Source organism: Coregonus clupeaformis, chromosome 28 (assembly GCF_020615455.1).
Source record: "Coregonus clupeaformis isolate EN_2021a chromosome 28, ASM2061545v1, whole genome shotgun sequence".
NCBI lineage: Eukaryota > Metazoa > Chordata > Actinopteri > Salmoniformes > Salmonidae > Coregonus > Coregonus clupeaformis.
Window position 1 is genome coordinate 6,705,696 of NC_059219.1, and position 25,783 is coordinate 6,731,478.

At 45.6% G+C, this 25,783-nt stretch overlaps 2 protein-coding genes across 3 annotated transcripts; one reads left to right on the forward strand and one right to left on the reverse strand.

The window, feature by feature from the left end:
• Positions 1-228: 228 nt before the first annotated feature.
• On the reverse strand, positions 229-21,790 carry LOC121542691 (restin homolog). Of its 2 annotated transcripts, none has more exons than XM_041852181.1 (5): positions 21,695-21,790; positions 10,165-10,462; positions 972-1,026; positions 624-741; positions 229-435 (listed from the first exon to the last, which is right to left on the reverse strand). In XM_041852181.1, exons 1-5 carry the CDS (start codon positions 21,745-21,747, stop codon positions 402-404), a joined length of 558 nt encoding a protein of 185 aa, XP_041708115.1. In that variant the 5' UTR covers positions 21,748-21,790; the 3' UTR covers positions 229-401. The 2 variants fall into 2 exon arrangements, with proteins under 2 accessions (XP_041708115.1, XP_041708114.1); XM_041852180.1 differs by having other exon boundaries at positions 10,165-10,465; positions 21,695-21,777.
• A 232-nt stretch (positions 21,791-22,022) lies between these two features.
• Positions 22,023-24,989, forward strand: LOC121542690 (pollen-specific leucine-rich repeat extensin-like protein 1). Its single transcript, XM_041852179.2, has 5 exons — positions 22,023-22,596; positions 22,718-22,772; positions 23,637-23,751; positions 23,880-24,109; positions 24,549-24,989. The coding sequence occupies exons 1-4, from the start codon at positions 22,300-22,302 to the stop codon at positions 24,097-24,099; spliced, it is 687 nt and encodes a 228-aa protein (XP_041708113.2). The 5' UTR covers positions 22,023-22,299; the 3' UTR covers positions 24,100-24,109; positions 24,549-24,989.
• Positions 24,990-25,783: the final 794 nt, after the last annotated feature.

A 25,783-nucleotide genomic window follows, 5' to 3' on the forward strand; every position in this document is an offset into this window, starting at 1 on the left:
CTTTAGAACTCTTCTTTAGAACCTTTGCAACACTCAGAAGTCACCTCAGAGATACACCTTGCTCCATCTCAGAGAGAATTAGCCCTAACCTCTTTCAGTCATTCCTACAATAACCATTCATGTACTGTACCATAGGATGAAAATCACTCATTAAAAAATGTAATGTCTCCCTTCCTTACCTGCATACATAAACTAACAGTGTATGTAATGAAGACATGACATTCAGACTGGGTTTTCCAAATCTTTCTTGGTTTTTATTTTCCTGAGTATTGAGAGGTACAGTAAGTGAAGGTGGTTGTAGGTGATAAAGGTTATGAGCTGCACAACGATGATGTGCATGGGTGTGTGTGCATCACGGCAAGCATGAGGGAGGGAGGGAGATAGTGTAGTGCAAGTTGTCTTCATTTTGGGGCCTCAGTGATTCCACACAGCTTCCTGCAAAACAACAAAGAAAACAACAACAACCACTAGTTATCAATGGCATGTGAGCACCCAGTAACCACAGAACTACATGACACACAGTACACCGTGACCATAGAAGTGTTTGATAATGGTGACCACAAGACTGTGTTACTGGGTGTGTGTGAGTGTGCCTGAATGCCTGGGTGTGTAACTGCTCTTACCGTCCTTCCTCATTGGTCTGGTCCACAAACGCACACAGTGCCTTGTCCCGGTCCAGAATCTGCTGTTTCAATGCCTGGATCTCCTCCTGAGCTGTCTTCTTCTCTGCTTCCTGATCATCTAGAGGGAGGGGGCGGGAGAGGGAAAAGGGGGAGGGAGGGATAAGGAGAAAGGGGTGGAAAGGGGGAGGGTAGAAAAAAAGACAGAAGGAAATGGGTAGATAAGGAGGAAAGGGTAGTGAGAGAGAGGTGAGAGGGAGGAGAGAGAGTAAGGGGAACATTTAGAATGATGCATGATGTATTCCCTCTGAGCTGAAGGTACCCATCACTGCAGTAAAATAGACATCGTACCTTTAACTTTCTGAAGGGCCGCCGACGCGTCATTCTTCTTTTTCTCAGCATCGGCCTGAGGAGGAAAAATAGGGGAGATGAGGAAGATGAGGACCGGTATTTGAGGAAGATGAGTACCGGTATTTGAGGAAGATGAGGACCGGTATTTGAGGAAGATGAGGACCGGTATTTGAAGTATTGTAGGCCTTATCTAGGCCTTATTAAGGGCTACATAAGGCATACAATGATTCCTTCATAATATGTACTTTGTTTAAAGTGTGACTAATACTTTTTGTGACTAAGTTAAATGAAATTCCTGACTGATCACTGCTAAAAGAATACCTGGCAGAATACCTCTCAAATACCACTCAACACAAAACATACAGTACTTTCAGAAAGTATTCACACCCCTTGACTTTTTCCACATTTTGTTGTGATACAAAGTGGGATTCAAATAGGTTTAATTGTAATTTTTTGAAAATGATCTACACAAAAATCATAACATTAAAAAAACTATATAATGGAAAATAAAACATTTATATAATTATCTTCATTAGATACTGTATGTATTCAACCCCCTGAGCCAATACATGTTAGAATCACCTTCGGCAGCGATTACAGCTGTGAGCACACAGCTTTGCATACCTGATTGTACAGTATTTGCCCATTATTCTTTAAAACATTCTTCAAGCTCTTTCAACTTGGTTGATCATTGCTAGACAGCCATTTTAATGTCTTGCTATAGATTTTCAAGATGATATAAGTCAAAACTGTAACTAGGTCACTCAGGAACATTCAATGGCGTCTTGGTAAGCAACTCCAGTGAATATTTGTCCTTGTATTTTAGGTTATTGTCCTGCTGAAAGGTGAATTTGTCTCTGTTGTAAAGCAGACTGAACCAGGTTTTCCTCTATGATTTTGCCTGTGCTTAGCTCTATTCTGTTTCTTTTAATCCTAAAAAACTCCCCAGTCCTTGCCGATGACAAGCATACCCATAACATGATGCAGCCACCAACATGCTTGAAAATATGAAGAGTGGCGATGTGTGGTGATGTGTTGTGTTGGATTTTCCCCAAACATAACGCTTTGTATTCAGGACAAAAAGTGAATTTCTTTGCCACATTCATTGCAGTATTACTAAAGTGCCTTATTGCAAACAGGATTCATGTTTTGGAATATTTTTATGGAATTGTATTCTGTACAGGCTTCGTTCTTCTCACTCTGTCAATTAGGTTTGTATTGTGGAGTAACTCCAATGTTGTTGATCCATCCTCAGTTTTCTCCTATCACAGCCAATAAACTCTAACTGTTTTAAAATCACAAATTGGCCTCATGGTGAAATCCCAGAGTGGTTTCCTTCCTCTACAGCCACTGAGGACGCCTGTATCTTTGTGGTGACTGGGTGTATTGATACACCATCCAAAATGTAATTAATAACTTCACCATGCTCAAAGGTGTCCTACCAATAGGTGTCCTTCTTTGCAAGGCATTGGAAAACCTCCCTGGTCTTTGTGCTTGAATCTGTGCTTGAAAATCACTGCTGGACTGAGGGACCTTACAGATAATTGTATGTGTGGGGTACTTAGATGGGGTAATCATTATGTGGGGTAATCATGTTAAACACTTGTTGCACACAGAGTCACAGGGCTCATCTGAATGTAACCTGGTACCGGTTTAAAAAATGAATGGAAGTATGGAGGTAGTTTTGTGCCCCCAAAAAGTATATTTCCTGAGCTTTCTTACAGGTGCAGCTCAATAAATTAGAATATTGTGGAAAAGATAAGTAATTTCAATAATTAAATTGACAAAGTGAAAGTCATATATATCGTGGATTAATTACACAAAAAGTGAAACTCATATATATCGTGGATTAATTACACAAAAAGTGAAATAGTTTAAGCCTGTATTTGTTTTAATCTTGATGATTACAGTTTACAGCTCATGAAAACCCCAAATTTAGTATCTCAGAAAATTAGAATATGACATAAGACCAGTGAAAAAATGAAATTTAATACAGACATGTCGGCCTTCTGAAAAGTATGTTCTTGTACATGCAGTCAGTACTTGGTTGGGGCTCCTTTTGCATGAATCACTGCATCTATGTGGCGTGGCATGGAGTCGATCAGCCTGTGGCACTGCTGAGGTGTTATGGAAGCCCAGGTTGCTTTGATAGCGGCCTTCAGCTCGTCTGACAATATCCCATAAATTCTCTATGGGGTTCAGATCAGGCGAGTTTGCTGGCCAATCAAGCACAGTAATTCCATGGTCATTGAACCAGGTATTGGTACCTTTGGCAGTGTGGGCAGGTGCCAAGTCCTGCTGGAAAATTAAATCAGCATCTCCATAAAGCTTGTCAGCAGAAGGAAGCATGAAGTGCTCTAAAATTTCCTGGTAGACGGCTGAGTTGACTTTGGACTTGATGAAACACAGTGGACCAACACCAGAAGATGACATTGCTCCCCAAATCATCACTGACTGTGGAAACTTCACACTGGACTTCAAGCAACTTGGATTCTGTGCCTCTCCACTCTTCCTCCAGACTCTGGGACCTTGATTGCCAAATGAAATGCTAAATTACTTTCATCTGAAAAGAGGACTTTGGACCACTGAGCGACAGACCTGTTATTTTTCTCCTTAGCCCAGGTAAGACGCTTCTGACGTTGCCTCTGGTTCAGGAGTGGCTTGACACGAGGAATGCAACAGTTGTAGCCCATTTCCTGGATACGTCTGTGCGTGGTGGCTCTTGATGCACTGACTCCTGCCTCAGTCCACTCCTTGTGAAGCTCCCCCCCATTTTTGAATGGCCTTTGCTTGACAATCCTCTCAAGGCTCCGGTTATCCGTGTTGCTTGTGCACCTATTCCTACCACACTTCTTCCTTCCACTCGACTTTCCATGAATATGTTTGGATACAGCACTCTGTGAACAGCCAGCTTCTTTAGCAATGATCTTTTGAGGCTTTCCCTCCTTGTGGAGGGTGTTGATGACTGTCTTCTGCACAACTGTCAAGTCAGCAGTCTTCCCCATGATTGTGAAGCCTACTGAACTGGACTGAGAGACCATTCAAAGGCTCAGGAAACCTTTGCAGGTGTTTTGAGTTAGTTAGCTGATTAGAGTGTGACACCTTGAGTCTACAACTTTTTCACAATATTCTAATTTTCTGAGATACTGAATTTGGGGTTTTCATGAGCTGTAAGCCGTAATCATCAAGATTAAAACAAATAAAGGTTTGAACTATTTCACTTTTTGTGTAATTAATCCACGATATATATGAGTTTCACTTTGTCAATTGAATTATTGAAATTACTTAACTTTTCCACAATATTCTAATTTATTGAGCTGCACCTGTATATCTCCTAGATATAGGACAGACACGTCAAAACAATATTCCTTATTATACATTTTTGGACTGTCTGTTTTGCCATTTATGAATGTGTTATTCAATGCGTTTATATGTGCTATATATTTCTTTATATACCTTAAGGTAGAAAGATTCCAAATAAAATAGCTAAATGATCAATAGTATGACCATCTTAAAACAATTCCATATGTTAGCTTAGTAGAAGCAGATGTTTACTCAGCTTAGTAGAAGCAGATGTTTACTCTTCAACTTATTTGGGCTTGCCATAACAAAGGGGCTGAATACTTATTGACTCAAGACATTTCAGCTTTTCATTTTTCATAATTTTTTTACAATTTCAAAATACCACTTTCATATTTTGTGGTATTGTGTGTAGATCAGTGACACAAAATCTCAATTTAATCCCCTCTAGTATGAAACACAAACATTAACACACCTCACCTGACGGTGATCAGTGAATACAGGGCCCTTACATTAGTAGGGCTAATGAATCAACGGAAAATAACTAAACTGATGATCATCATATCCAACACTCCCACTGTCAGTGAATTTGACCTATAAACATATTGTCACGGTTTCGGCCGAGGCTGCTCCTCCTCCTGGTTCGGGCAGGCTTCGGCGGTCGTCGTCCCCGGAGTACTAGCTGCCACCGATCTATGTTCGATTGGTTTTGTCTGGATGTTGTACTACTGTTTCGTGTTTTGGAGCTACATTTTCCCTCCAGTGTTTGAGAGGGTTGTTTGCACATGTTTGTGCGTCATTCGTTTTGTCGCCTGTGTGCGTCGTGCATTTTGCCTTCGGGCTTATTTTGCTTCGGTTGGATATATATTTATTGCACTAAAGCCTTTGGACTGAGCCTCTGTGTCCTGCGCATGATTCCTACACCACACCCACCTTCAGCACGCCTTGACAGAATCACACACCATTATAATGGAATCAGCAGGATCGGCAGTGACGCCTGTGTCGCTCGAGGAGCATCTCCGTGGGCAAGAGGACCAGATCCGACACCTGGAGACCGCTCTACAGGAGGTAATCAACATCATGCACCGATGGGAGGCCAGCAGTGTACCTACACCTCCACCTACCCTGTCCATCCCATCGGTCGGTCCACCAGTCCCAGGTTCGGAACCCAGGGGGATTCGGCTCTCGCTCCCGAGGGCGTATGACGGAACAGCTGCCGGGTGTCAGGGGTTCCTCCTGCAGGTAGAGCTCTACCTGGCCACTGTACACCCGGTGCCCTCGGGATACGAGAGCGTTTCCGCCCTCATCTCCTGTCTCACGGGCAAGGCGTTGGAGTGGGCTAACGCCGAGTGGAGGAAGATGGACGCCAACACCATTACCTACGCCGAGTTCTCCCGCCGCTTCAAGGCTGTGTTCGACCATCCACCTGAGGGCAAAGCGGCGGGGGAGCGTCTGGTCCATTTGAGACAGGGGAGGAGGAGCGCTCAGGTGTTCGCTCTAGAGTACCGGACTCTAGCGGCGGATGCAGGGTGGAATGAACGGGCTCTCATCGACCATTTTCGATGTAGCCTACGAGAGGACGTTCAACGTGAGTTGGCCTGCAGGGATACCCATCTTACCTTCGACCAGTTGGTCGATATGTCCATCCGTTTGGACACCCTGCTGGCCACCCGTGGACGTCCCGAGGGGAGTCCGTCCATTCCGCCCTCCGGCACCTCCGAGCCGAGCCCTATGGAGCTCGGGGGTGCCGGCGCTAGAGAACGGAGTAGGAAGAGCCCGAGGGGGCCTGTCTCCTGCACCAAGTGCGGTCGTGGAGGGCACACTACGGCCAGGTGCTGGGGAGGGTTCTCCGGGAGTAACGACAACAGGTCACGCACTGGGGGGGCCTCCCAGGTGAGTAGACGTCCCACTTACCCAGAGCTTTCTGTTGCACACTTTTGTATACATGTTTGTTTTCCACAGGTTGCACCTCATTCCCAGCATAAGGCGCTAGTAGATTCAGGCGCAGCTGGGAATTTTGTTGATCGTAAGTTTTGTTTTGAGTTAGGGATCCCTCTCCTACCTGTTGACCAACCTTTTCCCGTTCATGCCTTAGACAGCCGTCCGTTGGGGTCGGGGTTGATCAGGGAGATCACAGCGCCACTTCGGATGTGTGCGCAGGGGGGTCATGAGGAGACTATACAGTTGTATCTGATCGACTCTCCTGCGTACCCAGTGGTGCTGGGGATTCCCTGGTTAAGCACCCATAACCCTGCTATTTCGTGGCAACAGAGGGCTCTCGATGGGTGGTCTGCTCAGTGCGAGGGGCGATGTCTGGGTGTTTCCGTGGGGGGCGACTTCGGTGGAAAGTCCAAACCAAGTGCCCGCACTGCACATTCCGCCTGAATATGGGGATTTAGCACTCGTGTTTAGTAAAACTAGGGCGACGCAGTTGCCTCCTCATAGACAGGGGGATTGTGCGATTGATCTCCAGGCAGGAGCAGCGCTCCCACGGAGCCATGTGTATCCTTTGTCTCAAGAGGAGAGGAAAGCTATGGAGACTTATATAGCCGAATCTTTGAGACAGGGATACATTCGGCCCTCCACTTCTCCCGCCTCCTCGAGCTTCTTTTTGTGAAAAAGAGAGATGGAGGGTTGCGCCCGTGCATTGATTACCGTGGTCTCAATCAGATTACTGTGAAATACAGTTATCCACTCCCTCTGATTGCGACCATGACGGAGTCATTGCATGGAGCGCGGTTTTTCACAAAACTGGATCTCAGGAGCGCGTATAACTTGGTGCGCATTAGGGAGGGTGACGAATGGAAGACAGCGTTTAGTACCACGTCTGGTCATTTCGAATATCTCGTCATGCCATATGGGTTGATGAATGCTCCATCAGTCTTCCAATCCTTCGTAGATAACATTTTCCGGGATATGCAGGGACAAGGGGTGGTCGTATACATTGATGACATTCTGGTGTACTCGTCTACCCGAGCCGAGCATATAACCCTGGTGCGGCGTGTATTGAGGAGGCTGTTGGAGCACGACCTATATGTCAAGGCAGAGAAATGTCTGTTTTTCCAGGAGTCGGTCTCCTTTTTGGGTTATCGGTTGTCCGCGTCAGGGGGTGAGAATGGAGGTGGATCGTGTGTCCGCTGTGCGTAATTGGCAAACCCCAACTACTGTAAAAGAGGTGCAGCAGTTTTTGGGCTTTGCGAATTACTACCGGAGGTTTATCCGGGGTTTTGGACAGGTGGCAGCTCCCATCACGTCCCTTCTGAAGGGGGGGTCCGGTGCGCCTGCAGTGGTCAGCCGATGCTGACAGGGCCTTTAGGAGACTGAAGGACCTGTTTACGTCGGCTCGGTGCTAGCGCATCCGGATCCCGCATTACCCTTTCAGGTCGAGGTAGACGCGTCTGAGGCTGGTATAGGGGCCGTTCTCTCTCAACGGTCCGGCACGCCACCTAAACTCCCCCCTGTGCTTTTTTACAGTAAGAAGCTCAGCCCGGCGGAGCGTAACTATGACGTTGGGGACAGGGAGCTGTTAGCTGTAGTTCAAGCCCTTAAGGTGTGGAGGCATTGGCTTGAGGGGGCTCAACACCCTTTCCTCATTTTGACTGACCATCGGAACCTGGAGTACATCCGGGCAGCGAGGAGACTGAACCCTCGCCAGGCTCGATGGAGTATGTTTCTCACCAGGTTCGTATTTAAAATCACGTACATCCCTGGGTCCCAGAATGGTAAGGCAGATGCGCTGTCCCGGCGGTATGACACGGAGGAGAGGTCCGTTGAGCCCACTCCCATACTACCGGAGTCTTGCCTAGTGGCACCGGTGGTGTGGGAGGTCGATGCCGAAATCGAGCGGCGTTGCGTGCACCGACCCCAGCCCTCCACAGTGTCCTGAGGGTCGGAAGTACGTTCCGCGCGAGATTCGGGATCGACTCATTTACTGGGCTCACACGTCACCCTCCTCTGGACATCCGGGTATCGGCCGGACGGTGCATTGCCTCAGCACTAAATACTGGTGGCCCACTTTGGCTAGGGATGTGAGGGTTTATGTCTCCTCCTGCTCGGTGTGTGCCCAGTGTAAGGCGCCCCGACATCTGCCCAGGGGTAAGTTACAACCCCTGCCCGTTCCACAACGACCATGGTCCCACCTCTCGGTGGATTTTGTGACAGACCTTCCCCTCTCTCAGGGGAATACCACCATCCTGGTCGTTGTGGACCGGTTCTCTAAGGCCTGTCGTCTTCTCCCTATGGCGGGTCTTCCTACTGCCCTACAGACCGCTGAGGCCCTATTTACCCATGTCTTCCGGCATTACGGGGTACCCGAGGATATAGTGTCTGATCGAGGTCCCCAGTTTACCTCTCGTGTTTGGAGAGCGTTCATGGAGCGTTTGGGGGTCTCGGTTAGCCTTACCTCAGGGTACCACCCGGAGAGTAACGGGCAGGTAGAACGTGTCAACCAGGATGTGGGTAGGTTTCTGAGGTCGTATTGCCAGGACCGGCCGGAGGAGTGGGCACGGTACATTCCCTGGGCCGAGATGGCCCAGAACTCTCTCCGCCACTCCTCTACTAACCTAACCCCCTTCCAATGTGTGTTAGGGTACCAGCCGGTTCTGGCACCTTGGCAGCAGAGCCAGATCGAGGCCCCTGCGGTGGATGATTGGATGAGGCGCTCGGAAGAGACGTGGAACGCTGCCCACGTCCACCTGCAGCGGGCCGTCCTTCGTCACAAGGCGAGCGCCGATCTCCACCGCAGTGAGGGGCCGGTGTACGCACCCGGAGATCGAGTCTGGCTCTCTACCAGAAACCTACCCCTCCGCCTGCCCTGCCGGAAGCTGGGGTCGGCGGTTTGTGGGGCCCTTTAAAGTCCTGAGAAGATTGAACGAGGTATGTTATAGATTACATCTACCTGTTGAGTATAGGAATATTAACCCCTCGTTCCATGTGTCTCTTCTCAGGCCGGTGGTAGCTGGTCCACTCCAGGACAATGAGATAGGGGAGACTCCTCCGCCCCCACTGGACATCGAGGGGGCTCCGGCGTACACCGTTCGGTCCATTTTGGACTCTAGACGCCGGATGGGGGGTCTTCAGTATCTCGTGGAGTGGGAGGGGTACGGCCCGGAGGAGCGGTGCTGGGTGCCGCGGAGGGACATCCTAGACCCATCTCTCCTGTCGGAGTTCCACCGGGACCATCCCGCGCGCCCTGCTCCGCGTCCCCCTGGTCGTCCCCGAGGCCGGGGTCGGCGCACGGCTGGAGCCGCGCGTCAAGGGGGGGGGTACTGTCACGGTTTCAGCCGAGGCTGCTCCTCCTCCTGGTTCGGGCAGGCTTCGGCGGTCGTCGTCCCCGGAGTACTAGCTGCCACCGATCTATGTTTCATGTTCGATTGGTTTTGTCTGGATGTTGTACTACTGTTTCGTGTTTTGGAGCTACATTTTCCCTCCAGTGTTTGAGAGGGTTGTTTGCACATGTTTGTGCGTCATTCGTTTTGTCGCCTGTGTGCGTCGTGCATTTTGCCTTCGGGCTTATTTTGCTTCGGTTGGATATATATTTATTGCACTAAAGCCTTTGGACTGAGCCTCTGTGTCCTGCGCATGATTCCTACACCACACCCACCTTCAGCACGCCTTGACACATATCACAAGCCAGTCCGTTGCCAACGGTTTCACAATGGATAGGAAGATTGTTTTAGTGCTGCCTTTTTTTCAGTGTTCTAATTCCTAATTCTATGGTTCTGTGTCTCTGGTGAGACTTGGCACAGGCATTCTGTTAATGGATTATTATAGATCATAAAACGAGGATAAACAATACTGTACCTTCTCTATGTAGAAGGTGTCTGTTTGCATAGCATGTGTGTGTGTGTGTGTGTGGGGGGGGGTTGTGCACCTGCGCATTCCATTGGCCTACCTTCTCTGTATGACAGGTCTTTAGGCTCTTGTCCGCCTCACCTGCGGCTTTAGCAGACTGCTCCTTCTTCTTAGTCAACTCGTCTCTCTTGGTGTTGATGGGCTTCAGCTCATCATTAAGCTTCTGGATTTTCATCTTGACCTGGACGATGTCATTCTCCTTCTGCTTGACCTGAGAGGAGCTCTCCAGAGCGCGGGCTTTAAGACCCCGCAGAGTAATCTCCTGGTGGACCGCCTGGTACATCAACACCACCATCACACCCACGGCCAGGAACACTAGCGTAGACACAGCCCGCATACTGCTGGGACAGGACAGAGAGAGTGAAGGAGGCAGAGAAAGAGAGAGGGAGAGAGAGATGAGGCTCAAGTCAGGTGCAGTGTATCTTTCTTGGCTGCTGTCTTTTTCTGTCACTCCTAAACCATCCCCGTAGTCAGCCTGTGTGTGTTGGAGAGTGTGTGTTCATACTCCCTCCCTCTGGTTGCTGATGGCAATTTGTCCACGTGTAACCGGTTCGTCCCGCTAGGTGGAATGTTTGGTAGACAAAGCAAAATCTACTTCCTTGTTTAACTACTGCACTCCCACCACTTCTATCTCCCTCCCCACCCTTCTCACTCTCCCTCCCTTCCTCTCTTGCTCTCTCACCTTTTGTTTCAGAGGCATGGTCACGTTTTATTACTAACATATATCCTCTCTCTTTGCAGTAACTTTTATCTATCTCTTTCATTTGCATTTAATTTCTCCTCCCTCTTCCTCTTAGAGGGTACACAGACAACCAGATATTATGAAATTGTTCCATGTAGTAAGTCATTATTTAGGATACAGTGTGTGCAATGGGGAGATTTAAGATCACTGAAGTTCATATTCAGTTTAGAGTGATTTTTCTGATGTTTTAGGTGACCTACACACATTTTAAAAAAGATATGTCCAGCAACAACATGAAGACAGGGGCAGCATATAAGTCAATACCAGAAGCATTTATTGACTGATCTCAAAAGTGTTGGCTTACCAGGGTTGGTGGAGCCCTCAGTTTCATCTTTGCCTCGCAAAGCTAACTCAAACACTCCGCAAAACTTCACACACTGGATTAGCCGGCTGAGGATGTGGCGGTTCTTGCTAATGTCGTAGTAAATATATTTGTTATAGTGAATATGGAATATGATATGTTGAGTAAAATGTTGTGCTAAGATCTATTTAGGTCAGGAGCTGGTTATAAGTTCTGTTCCTATCCAATAACAATGGACAAAAGGGTCCTATCTTGTCAGCCTTGTCAGCAGGTGGCCAAGGACAACACCCACGCCATAGGCCTCTCAGTTCTTCCAACTCACGAGTTCTTGCTCTGAGGACACACACACACACAAACACACACACACACACACATCATCACTGTTAAACACACACACACACACACACACACACATCATCACTGTTAAACACACACACACACACACACACACAAAAATCCCCTCTCTTAGGCTGAACATTTGAAGACAGAGAACCCGACTCAGAGCCAATGCAACAGTGACAGTAGCCTGGAGGGGACCTCGCCCAACTCATCAGGACCAATCAGAAGATCAGAACTACTAGATTCAACCTACTTCATTTATTGCATAAAATGTCTGCACACAATGTTTCGGGGCTCTCTTCAGATAATAATTATAATTATAATAATAATATGCCATTTAGCAGACGCTTTTATCCAAAGCGACTTACAGTCATGCGTGCATACATTTTTGTGTATGGGTGGTCCCGGGGATCGAACCCACTACCTTGGCGTTACAAGCACCATGCTCTACCAGCTGAGCTACAGAAAGTGGATACTCATGGATGCGCATCGCAATTGTAAAATGTCAACACAATTGGAGACACCACGTCATTTTTGGAGACATGTTATTGACAGTAAACTATTGTAGATGCGACTGCTAACTAAATAAAACATTTTAGCTGGCTAGCTAATCATCTTAGCTAAATGTGGGGCAAACAATTCAGTTATTTACCGTTAATTTGAGGGATTGGGGTGAAAGAAATCGAGTTACATAGTGATACTTTACGATATACTGTATTGACAATATCGCAATATTTTAGCGCTAGTTGGCTGTACCTGCACCAAAACACCATTATTGTTCCTTCATAGCTTGTTCTCAATCTTTTCACATTGGGAGCCAATTTGTTTTCAGCACTTTTATTTCCATGACTGATCAAAACTTCGTTCTCATGGCTTTCTGATCCCTCTGCAACAGACATATGGTGCGCAATAAAATCACAGTATAGAATCATGAGACTCGCAATGCTGATGCATATATCTTATCGTGAGGTTCCTGGCAATTCCCAGCCCAAGTTCATTTGCCACAACAAATCTCTTCGCTAGCAAACGCGATGTCTTCTCCAAAACGGCAATGTGTCTCCAGCAATGTTTACTTTTTTGACATTCTATGGCATCTCCACTTTCCAAGCATATATGACCACATGTAATATTTTGGTAAGTGATGCAAATAGTGAACTATGTAGGGCCAGGATGTAAAATATATGTAGCTGCAGCAATTTCTCTTATCTGATATGGTAAGTAATGGGGCTTAATTTATAGCTCCCTAAGAGTTTGACGAACGGGTCCGTGAACGCGATTCCAGATATCTTTACCTCTGAATAAACTGCCTTTATTATACCATATCCACCCTGTCCAAAGTCTCTACTTGGTCTCAGTTCTCCAGTAAACTTGTGATTATCAACACTAACCTCATCGTTGTGGCGGCGGACAGCTAGCCTGTATCCCTCATCCAGTTGAGTGAGTGGCAATGTCTTTTTTCGTTCGTACCAATTTTTGGAAAATCCTCGGGTGTAGGACTTTCCGCCTTTAGTAGAAACCTGTTGAATTATTAAATTTGGTCTGGGAGGTCCTAATTGTTTCGTTGCCAATTTATCTTCATTTGTTCGCCGACAAAAAGGAACTTCTTTCAAACAATCCGCTCTTTTCTCAGTTACGTTCATGGTTACGTAACGTATGACGAAAGCGCGTAAGTGCAAGCCCACAGACACCCATTGAGATTGTATTGAAGGCTCTGAAATTTGAAAAAATAGATTTTACATGGGAGTCTATGACAGACTTCTGGGCGATTTTCAACCTGACTGAAATCGCCCCAAAAGGGGGGGGAGCCATTTGAAGCACGACTTTAGCCTGATTCGACATTTAGTGGCAGTGTGGCACTGTGGCAGATCAGACGTATAGATTACAACACTGATAACTACTGTTGCCGTGATATAATTGATTAGAAAAAAAATCCCTTCCTTTTCCCGTTTGGCAGTGCGTCGCCCATATCGCCCTATTGAACAGGCCGCCCCTGAATATACAGTACCAGTCAAAAGTTTGGACACACCTACTCATTCAATGGTTTTTCTTTATTTGTACAATTTTCTACATTGTAAAATAATAGTGAAGACATCTAAACTATGAAATAACACATATGGAATCATATAGTAACCAAAAAAGTGTTAAACAAATCAAAATATATTTTATATTTGAGATTCTTCAAATAGCCACCCTTTGCCTTGATGACAGCTGTGCACACTCTTGGCATTCTCCCAACCAGCTTCACCTGGAATGCTTTTCCAACAGTCTTGAAGGAGTTCCTGTAGCGGGTGATTTGGACGGAGTCAGGCGCAGGAGGCGTAAATCACAGAATAATGGTTTATTCGGCCAATACAGCGGTTCGCAGCAATGCGTAAAACAACTGCAGTGCGACTTATCGGTGCACTGGGGAAAACAAAACACACGGGTGAATATCCCGCCGATCAAGTACATAATGCTCCACCGAGCTATCGACACCTCCACATGGAAACAATCACACACAAAGACATGGGGGGCAGAGGGAATACTTATACAGGGACTGATGAGGGGATATGAACCAGGTGTGTGTAAAAAACAAGACAAAACTAATGGAAAGATGAGAAGAGGAGCAGCAGTGGCTAGAAGGCCGGTGACGACGAACGCCGAAGCCTGCCCGAACAAGGAGAGGAGGCAGTTTCAGAGGAAGTCATGACAGTTCCCACATATGCTGAGCACTTGTTGGCTGCTTTTCCTTCACTCTGCGGTCCGACTCATCCCAAACCATCCCAATTGGGTTGAGGTCAGGGAATTGTGGAAGCCAGGTCATCTGATGCAGCACTCCATCACTCTCCTTCTTGGTAAAATAGCCCTTACACAGCCTGGAGGTGTGTTGGGCCATTGTCCTGTTGAAAAACAAATTATAGTCCCACTAAGCCCAAACCAGATGGGATGGCGTATCGCTGCAGAATGCTGTGGTAGCCATGCTGGTTAAGTGTGCTTTGAATTCTAAATAAATCACAGACAGTGTCACCAGCAAAGCACCCCCACACCATAACACCTCCTCCTCCATGCTTTACGGTGCGAACCACACATGCAGAGATTATCCGTTCCCCCACACCGTGTCTCACAAAGACAATGCGGTTGGAACCAAAAATCTCAAATTTGGACTCCAGACCAAAGGACAAATTTCCACCGGTCTAATATCCATTGCTCGTGTTTCTTGGCTCAAGCAGGTCTCTTCTTGTTATTGGTGTCCTTCAGTAGTGGTTTCTTTGCAGCAATTCGACCATGAAGGCCTGATTCACACAGTCCCCTCTGAACAGTTGATGTTGAGATGCATCTGTGACTTGAACTCTGTGAAGCATTTATTTGGGCTGCAATTTCTGAGAATGGTAACTCTAATGAACTTATCCTCTGCAGCAGAGGTAACTCTGGGTCTTCCATTCCTGTGGCGGTCCTCATGAGAGCCAGTTTCATCATAGCGCTTGATGGTTTTTGCGACTGCACTTGACATTTTCCGTATTGACTGACCTTCATGTCTTAAAGTAATGATGGACTATTGTTTCTCTTTGCTTATTTGAGCTGTCTTTGCCATAATATGGACTTGGTCTTTTACCAAATAGAGCTATCTTCTGTATACCCCCCTACCTTGTCACAACACAACTGATTGGCTCAAACGCATTAAGAAGGAAAGAAATTCCACAAATTAACTTTTATAAAGGTACACCTGTTAGTTGAAATGCATTCCAGGTGACTACCTCATGAAGCTGGTTGAGAGAATGCCAAGTGTGCAAAGCTGTCATCAAGGCAAAGGCTGGCTATGTGAAGAATCTCAAATATGAAATATATTTTGATTTGTTTAACACTTGTTTGGTTACTACATGATTCCATATGTGTTATTTCATAGTTTTGATGTCTTCACTATTATTCTACAATGTTAGAAATAGTACAAATAAAGAAAAACCCTTGAATGAGTAGGTGTGTCCAAACTTTTGAATGGTAGTGTATGTTCCCTTTCTGTAATACCCATGATTTCCAGTGTATGTGACACTCAAGGTGCGGGTTGATGGTCACTAAGCTTGATACTGAATGTTATGGATTATTCTCATTTCTGTTGATAGTGATTGACGCCATACTGGATGTACAAGGACCGAGGACACACTGATTATTCGTATTGTATTGATGACATCCTGTGAACACTGTGTGATTCTGTAGCAGCTGGAAAAGTCACTGCCTTTTGTTTTGACTTGCTACAAGCCTCACGGGCTGGTGTTTACTTTGGTGCTGTCTGATTAGGATATAAAGGGCCTGTCTCCAAGAGGCTGGTGTTTCCTTTGGTGCTGTCTGATTAGGATATAAAGGGCCTGTCTCCAAGAGGCTGGTGTTTCCTTTGGTGCTGTCTGATTAGGATATAAAGGGCCTGTCTCCAAGAGGCTGGTGTTTCCTTTGGTGCTGTCTGATTAGGATATAAAGGGCCTGTCTCCAAGAGGCTGGTGTTTCCTTTGGTGCTGTCTGATTAGGATATAAAGGGCCTGTCTCCAAGAGGCTGGTGTTTACTTTGGTGCTGTCTGATTAGGATATAAAGGGCCTGTCTCCAAGAGGCCAGTAAGTCATTGGGATCATTTGAGTGGTAAGGCGAAAGCAACCGACTGTAGACGAAAGTCGAGTAGTGAAATCGAGGGAGGTGCATCTGCGAAAGGTGAAAGTTGGACACTGATGTGGTTTTCCAACAGCAAGGCTCAGCGCAACATGGCAGTGTTCCCATTGTTTATAAAAGTTTTTCTTTATTATGTCAAAATAAACATGTCTCCACAATCACAAACTGAAAATATACAGTGCATTCGGAAAATATTCATACCCCTTGACATTTTCCACATTTTGTTACGTTACAACCTATTCTAAAATTGATTAAATAATTTTGTCCCCTCATCAATCTACACACAATACCCCATAATGACAAAGCAAAAATATTTTTCTTTTTTTTATGTTTACAAATGTATTTTTAAAAAAATAATGAAATATGACATATACATAAGTATTCAGACCCTTTACTCAGTACTTTGCTGAAGCACCTTTGGCAGCGATTACAGCCTCAAGTCTTCTTGGGTATGACGCTACAAGCTTGGCACAACTGTATTCGGGGAGTTTCTCCCATTCTTTTCTGCAGATCTTCTCAAGCTCTGTCAGGTTGGATGGGGAGCGTTGCTGCACAGCTATTTTCAGGTCTCTCCAGAGATATTAGATCAGGTTCAAGTCCAGGCTCTGACTGGGCCACTCAAGGACATTCAGAGACTTGTCCCGAAGCCACTCCTGCGTTGTCTTGGCTGTGTGCTTAGGGTTGTTGTCCTGTTGGAAGGTGAACCTTCGCCCCAGTCTGAGGTCCTGAGCACTCTGGAGCAGGTTTTCATCAAGGATCTCTCTGTTCTTTGCTCCATTCATCTTTCCATTGATCCTGACTAGTCTCCCAGTCCCTGCCGCTGAAAAACATCCCCACAGCATGCTGCCACCACCATGCTTCATCCTGGGATGGTGCCAGGTTTCCTCCAAACGTGACGCTTGGCATTCAGGCCAAAGAGTTCAATCTTGGTTTCATCAGACTAGAAAATCTTGTTTCTCATGGTCTGAGAGTCCTTTAGGTGCCTTTTGGCAAACTCCAAGTTGGTTGTCATGTGGCTTTTACTGAGGAGTGGCTTCCATTTGGCCACTCTACCATAAAGGCCTGATTGGTGGAGTGCTGCAGAGATGGTTGTCCTTCTGGAAGGTTCTCCCATCTCCACAGAAGAACTCTGGAGCTCTGTCTGAGTGACCATCGGGTTCTTGGTAAACTCCCTGACCAAGGCCCTTCTCCCACAATTGCTCAGTTTGGCCGGGCGGCCAGCTCTAGGAAGAGTCTTGGTGGTTCCAAACTTCTTCAATTTAAGAATGATGGAGGCAACTGTGTTCTTGGGGACCTTCAATGCTGCATAAATGCTTTGGTACCCTTCCCCAGATCTGTGGCTCGACACAATCCTGTCTCTGAGCTCTACGGACAATTCCTTTGACCTCATGGCTTGGTTTTTGCTCTGACAACTGTGGGACCTTATATAAACAGGTGTGTACCTTTCCAAATCATGTAAAATCAATTGAATTTACCACAGGTAGACTCAAATCAAGTTGTAGAAACATCTCAAGGATGATCAATGGAAACACCATGCACCTGAGCTCAATTTCGATTCTCATAGCAAAGGGTCTGAATACTTATGTAAATAAGGTATTTTGGTTTTTATTTTTAATACATTTGCAAAAATGTCTAAAAACCTGTTTTCGCTTTGTCATTGTGGGGTATTGTGTGTAGATTGAAGGAAATAAATAATTTAATCAATTTTAGAATAAGGCTGTAACATAACAAAATGTGGACAAAGTCAAGGGGTCTGAATACTTTCCGAATGCACTGTATATGTGTACATTGCACAATCAATTGGTGTGAGAGAGAGCCTCAAATATCACATTAATTTGTACATATCCACATGAATTGCAGCAAAGTTGGTTCCTGTTTCAGTCACGTCTTTGGTCACGTTCCCATGGGTCAAACAAAAACACCCTTCCAGAAATAAGTCTCTCACTGTTGCCGCTTGCTACAGACCCCCCTCAGCCCCCAGCTGTGCCCTGGACACCATATGTGAATTGATTGCCCCCCATTTATCCTCAGAGTTCGTACTGCTTGGTGACCTAAATTGGGATATGCTTAACACCCCGGCCATCCTACAATCTAAACTAGATGCCCTCAATCTCACACAAATTATCAACGAACCTACCAGGTACAACCCTAAATCCGTAATCATGGGTACCCTCATAGATATCATCCTGACTAACTTACCCTCTAAATACACCTCCGCTGTCTTCAACCAGGATCTCAGCGATCACTGCCTTATTGCCTGCGTCCGTGACCGGGTCCGCGGTCAAACGACCACCCTCATCACTGTCAAACGCTCCCTAAAACACTTCAGCGAGCAGGCCTTCCTAATTGACCTGGCCCAGGTATCCTGGATGGATATAGATCTCATTCCGTCAGTAGAGGATGCCTGGTTGTTCTTTAAAAGTAATTTCCTCTCAATCTTAAATAAACATGCCCCATTCAAAAAATACAGAACTAAGAACAGATATAGCCCCTGGTTCTCCTCAGACTTGACTGCCCTTGACCAGCACAAAAACATCCTGTGGCGTACTGCATTAGCATCAAATAGCCCCCGCGATATGCAACTTTTCAGGGAAGTTAGGAACCAATATACACAAGCAGTTAGGAAAGCAAAGGCTAACTTTTTCAAAGAGAAATTTGCATCCTGTAGCACTAACTCCAAAAAAGTTTTGGGACACTGTAAAGTCCATGGAGAATAAGAGCACTTCCTCCCAGCTGCCCACTGCACTGAGGCTAGGAAACACTATCACCACCGATAAATCTACAATAATCGAGAATTTCAACAAGCATTTTGCTACGGCTGGCCATGCTTTCCACCTGGCTACCACTACCCCGGCCACCAGCTCTGCACCCTCCGCTGCAACTTGCCCATCCCCCCCGCTTCTCCTTCACACAAATCCAGACAGCTGATGTTCTGAAAGAGCTGCAAAATCTGGACCCCTACAAATCATCTGGGCTAGACAATCTGGACCCTTTCATTCTAAAACTAGCCGCCGAAATTGTCGCAACCCCTATTACTAGCCTGTTCAACCTCTCTTTCGTAACGTCTGAGATCCCCAGAGATTGGAAAGCTGCCACGGTCATCCCCCTCTTCAAAGGGGGTGACACTCTAGATCCAAACTGTTACAAACCTATATCCATCCTGCCCTGCCTTTCGAAAGTTTTTGAAAGCAAAGTTAACAAACAGATCACCGACCATTTCGAATCCAACCGTACCTTCGCCGCTATGCAATCCGGTTTCCGAGCTGGTCATGGGTGCACTTCAGCCACGCTCAAGGTCCTAAACGATATTATAACCGCGATCGATAATAGACAGTACTGTGCAGCCGTCTTCTTCGACCTGGCCAAGGCTTTCGACTCTGTCAACCACCGCATTCTTATTGGAAGACTAAATAGCCTTGGTTTCTCAAATGACTGCCTCGCCTGGTTCACCAACTACTTCTCAGATACAGTTCAATGTGTCAAATCGGAGGGCCTGTTGTCTGGACCTATGGCAGTCTCTATGGGGGTGCCACGGGGTTCAATTCTTGGGCCGACTCTTTTCTCCGTGTATATCAATGATGTCGCTCTTGCTGCTGGTGACTCTCAGATCCACCTCTACGCAGACGACACCATTTTGTATACATCTGGCCCTTCATTGGACACTGTGTTAACAAACCTCCAAATGAGCTTCAATGCCATACAACACTCCTTCAGTAGCCTCCAACTGCTCTTAAATACTAGTAAAACTAAATGCATGCTCTTCAATCGAACGCTGCTGGCACCCGCCCACCCGACTAGAATAACTACTCTCGACGGGTCTGACCTAGAGTATGTGGACAACTACAAAAACCTAGGTGTCTGGTTAGACTGTAAACTCTCCATCCAGACTCACATTAAGAATCTCCAATCCAAAGTTAAATCTAGAATCGGTTTCCTATTTCGCAACAAAGCCTCCTTCACTCATGCTGCCAAACATGCCCTCGTAAAACTGACTATCCTACCGATCCTTGACTTCGGCGATGTTATTTACAAAATAGCCTCCAACACTCTACTCAGCAAATTGGATGTAGTCTATCACAGTGCCATCCGTTTTGTCTCCAAAGCCCCATATACTACCCACCACTGTGACCTGTACGCTCTTGTTGGCTGGTCCTCACTACATATTCGTCGCCAAACCCACTGGCTCCAGGCCATCTATAAATCACTTCTAGGCAAATCCCCACCTTATCTTAGCTCATTGGTCACCATAGCAACACCCACCCGTAGTATGCGCTCCAGCAGTTATATCTCACTGGTCATCCCCAAAGCCAACACCTCCTTTGGCCGCCATTCCTTCCAGTTCTCTGCTGCCAATGACTGGAACAAATTGCAAAAATCTCTGAAGCTGGAGACACTTATCTCCCTCACTAACTTTAAGCATCAGTTGTCAGAGCACCTTACCGATCACTGCACCTGTACACAGCCCATCTGAAATTAGCCCGCCCAACTACCTCATCCCTATATTGTTATTTATTTTGCTCATTTGCACCCCAGTATCTCTATTTGCACATCATCTCTTGCACATCTATCATTCCAGTGTTAATACTAATTGTAATTATTTTGCACTATAGCCTATTTATTGCCTTACCTCCATAACTTGCTACATTTGCACACACCGTATATATATTTTCTGTTGTATTTTTGACTTTATGTTTTGTTTTACCCCATATGTAACTCTGTGTTGTTGTTTTTATCGCACTGCTTTGCTTTATCTTGGCCAGGTCGCAGTTGTAAATGAGAACTTGTTCTCAACTGGCTTACCTGGTTAAATAAAGGTTAAATTAAAAAAATAATAAAAAATAATAAAAAATAAAACTAATGATTGGTTGACCATAGAGCCTCTCACAATGCAGGCAATGGCTGCAGGGTGAAGTTGGTGAAGAGCAACTGCAGAAACTTGCAGTAGACTGCAGTCAAATCTTGATGACCTTTGATCACATGATTTTTGTAAAGTTCATGCAGTCGACATGTAGGTGCAAGTCAGACAATTTTTATCCCCATAATGCAACACACTTTTTTATGTTTCACTCACATAATATAATTTTAAAGTATCCATTAAGGTGTCTGTAATATAATAAAAGTGGCAAAAACGAATGTAGACATTAATAAATGCATTTCTATATTTCCCAAAATATTGTTTACAACGGCGGGGGAGTTCCAAGATGGAGGCGCGGGTGGCTTCAACACAGCGCTCTGTGGCATCATCTAGTCTAGTGTATATAAATCATTAGTTTTAACGTAATACACCAGATAGATTTTTGTATTGACTTTACCAACGATTTTGCGCTCCTTTTTGTTTTCCTGTAAATTCCTAGTTCACTGGACAATTTAATGGAAACATAGCTATTGTGGCCTTACATCAAACTGGCAGAGTTTTATAGGTTTGTCATGACTAAATGTTTCTACTTGAACTCAATTCTAAATCAAAGGTAGCCGTAGCCTTTCGGCGTGTTATAACAAATTCTGATATAATTCCTAATTCTAGTTGCGCGTGTTATACAGCATTATCACGTTACCTTTTTACGTTTATATTCCCTTGAATTCCGGAGTACTGATTACCATTTTGCATTCAGCCACTTACTTCCGCGTAGCAGTGACAGGTAGGGTAGTGCTATCCGGGATCTTTGGGACGTCCCTACCCTCAATCCTAAACCTAACCTTAAATCCTACCCTTACTCTAACCAAAACCCTTACCTAACTTTAACCCTTATTAACCATTTTAAATTTAAACTTAAATGGAGTAGGGCCGTCCCAAGGATACCAGATAGCATGGACCGTGACAGGTGGGCGGGCACAGGCACGGGCACGGGGATGGTTACTTGCGATAGGTAAGTTAAGTGCGCAGAGTTCTGGTGGAGCACTCCCCAAAAGAAAAAAGAAGAAGAGGGGCACTGTTTCAGGTTTTCAGGGATATAGTGCATAAAGTATTTTCAACCTGACTTCCGTTTCCCCTGAAAAACTTAAGTAGCGACTCCGCTCAGGTACACTGATTATCGACCTGTCCTTTCACACTCCATCGGTACTTCCGCTGTAAATCTGCGAGGACATCGTCAACACTTCTGTGGAGCGCTCGACAGGGACCAGCGAAAACGACTGTTCCTTGGTCAAACTCCACGGCAGGATGAAGACGCAGGGTGTGTTGGTGGCGGTGTCGATGCTGACTAGCGTAGCTCTGCTGGGACTGATAAACGTGCGGCGGAAAGAAGAGGTGAAGGAGCAGAAACATGAATCGTTCGCGATGATTAAACTGCGTGTGACCAGAGACGTACTGGGAGAGTACCACCAAGAGGTGATCAGTGCCCACAACCTGCTGGACAAGACCAAGGCTCAGGTGGATACTCTGGGGTCAGAACTCCCCCCACTGCAGGCTGCAGAGGCCAAGAAGAAGAGTGAACTGGAGGCATGCCAGGGAGAAAAGGTAAGGAGGAAGGGGTATGTCTGGGGTTTAGAGTGTACACTACGGTATGTATGCATGGCATATAGTGAATTGATTTGTTCTGTGCTCATCGTGTGTGTGTGTACTCTCTCTCCTGTCACAGAAACAGGCTGCTGACGAGGTGGGGGCCGTCGAGGCAGAGAACAGTAACTCCAAAAGTGAGTGTTTAAACACCTGAAACTCTATGGTTACATCAACACTGTTCATAAATGATCTAAGCCTTATTCCTTATACTACTATGATAACATGTATGATAGTTCTCTGCTCCCGGGCGCCGTTGAAGTAGACGTTGATTAAAGCAGCTCCCCGCACCTCTGATTCAGAGGGGTTGGGTTAAATGCAGAATACACATGTCTGTTGAATGCATTCAGTTGTGCAACTGACTAGGTGTTCACTTTCCCTTCCCTTTCACAGTGAACTATAACTTAAAAACAGGGTTAAACAGGTCCAGGACCAGTTCTAGGTGCAAGCCTTGTTTTCTCTTCTAAATATTTTGGTGGATGAGAGACATCTTGTGGTGGAATAAACTCATTGCAGGTCGCTGGGATTAAGAGTAGTATTAGGAGTATTCTGTATATGCAACTGGTTTTATTGAATATGTTTTATTCACTAACCTGTCTTTTAGTATCCCCCTGTCTCTGTCCTGTAACCTCTAACCCCCTGTTCTGTCTGTCCTGTAACCTCTAACCCCCTGTTCTGTCTCTGTCCTGTAACCTCTAACCCCCTGTTCTATCTCTGTCCTGTAACCTCTAACCCCCTGTTCTATCTCTGTCCTGTAGCCTCTAACCACCTGTTCTGTCTCTGTCCTGTAACCTGTAACCCCCTGTTCTATCTCTGTCCTGTAGCCTCTAGCCCCCTGTTCTGTCATGTAGCCTCTAACCCCCTCTCTGTCTTGTCTTGTAGCCTCTAACCCCCTGTTCTATCTCTGTCCTGTAGCCTCTAACTCCCTGTTCTGTCCTGTAGCCTCTAACTCCCTGTTCTGTCCTGTAGCCTCTAACCCCCCTCTCTGTCTTGTCCTGTAGCTGAGTTTGAGAAGCAGAAGGCTGCCTGGGAAGCAGAGGTGACGTCACTCAAACAGCAGGTGGAGCAGTACAGCAAAGTGTGTGCCTTTGTGAAGAAGGACTCTGTAGAGGGCAGGTAAGAGCCTGGGACTAGACCCCTGAACATGGAACACCTCTATACATGTTTGTCTGTATGTATACATGTACACCACAGGTATATGGACATGTGTACACCTTAGCCCTATCTGTCTCTGACTCCCAAAGGAAACTGTGTGGGGATGAACCGCCTAAACAAGAGGCCGCCCCCAAACCAGATGCCCCCAAACCAGATGCCCCCAAACCAGATGCCCCCAAACCAGATGCCCCCAAACCAGATGCCCCCAAACCTGATGCTCCCAAACCTGATGCTCCTAAAGAAGCCCCTAAACAAGAGGCTGACCCCAAACCAGACGAACCCAAGCCTGGGGCCCCAAAGAGGAGATGAGCAGAGCTGGGTATCTTTTGTTCTGTCTTTTTCTGTTAGCATTCCACTGTTTGGTATTCTCTTGATAGCATTAGGAAACAGCTTATAACAGTGAAGATACAACATGTAATTACAGGTTATTATGTAGAAATGCCAGAGACTCAAAAACAACTTAATAAAAAAAAGGCTTCTATCATTAAAATGGATAGTATTTCAGTCAAATACAGTGATGTCAGGGTCTTTTGAGTCTTTCTGTCTGGGACTGTATTAGAGTTGGCTGTAATGTCAGTATGAGGTTATTAACCAGCTTTATGTTGTTCTAGTTATTATCCCCATCTCTCATTGTTGACAGAGGTGTGATCAGTCTTCTCTGGAACAATGTCTTATCTGTCTTATCAGGACATTGGTTGTATTTTTCTTTATTGTGTGAAGGATAACTGACTTTCATTTTGACCTTTGTTTGTTTTTAGGGTGGAAGAAGAGAACGGGAAGAGCAACATGGAATCAAAGACAAGACAAATAAGGAAGCCGGATGAAAAATGGAGACCTTTTTAAACTCAATCGTTAGAACTTGCCCTTCATGCTACTTTAGACTGTTTATGAACTACCATCTAACACATATAAGTGGATATTGAATACTTTTTGTTAACCTTGTCCATGCCTCTCTGTCAGTATGACCCTCCCTCAGGGTGTGTGTGTGATTTGAACAAATGTGTACGTGCCACCAGTATCGACCAATCGGAAAGTCCAGAGCCTCTCTGTCACTCCTCATCATCCTCACTCTGTTACCCCGGTGACGGTATTATGTAGTCGTGGCGACCATAGCATTGACCAATCAGAAGTTGTGGATTAAACTAACTGTTATTTCTGTTAGTCTGATTCTGATGTAATAAAGCTTAACCCTAAAGGAACATTTTGAATGTGGATTTTATTACCTATTAATACAGAACCATTAATATTTAATGTGAGCACAAACATTGGCATTGTTTACTGAGTGTTCTGATTCCATCCATCTTTAAACATTTAAAAACAAATAACTGATAACAGCTGCTGTAGATCTGTTTGAATATCGCAATTACAGTGGGGAGAACAAGTATTTGATACACTGCCGATTTTACAGGTTTTCCTACTTACAAAGCATGTAGAGGTCTAATTTTTATCATAGGCACACTTCAACTGTGAGAGACGGAATCAAACAAAAATCCAGAAAATCACATTGTATGATTTTTAAGTAATTATTTTGCATTTTATTGCATGACATAAGTATTTGATACATCAGAAAAGCAGAACTTAATATTTGGTACAGAAACCTTTGTTTGCAATTACAGAGATCATACGTTTCCTGTAGGTCTTGACCAGGTTTGCACACACTGCAGCAGGGATTTTGGCCCACTCCTCCATACAGACCTTCTCCAGATCCTTCAGGTTTCGGGGCTGTCGCTGGGCAATACGGACTTTCAGCTCCCTCCAAAGATTTTCTATTGGGTTCAGGTCTGGAGACTGGTTAGGCCACTCCAGGACCTTGAGATGCTTCTTACGGAGCCACTCCTTAGTTGCCCTGGCTGTGTGTTTCGGGTCGTTATCATGCTGGAAGACCCAGCCACGACCCATCTTCAATGCTCTTACTGAGGGAAGGAGGTTGTTGGCCAAGATCTTGCGATACATGGCCCCATCCACCCTCCCCTCAATACGGTGCAGTCGTCCT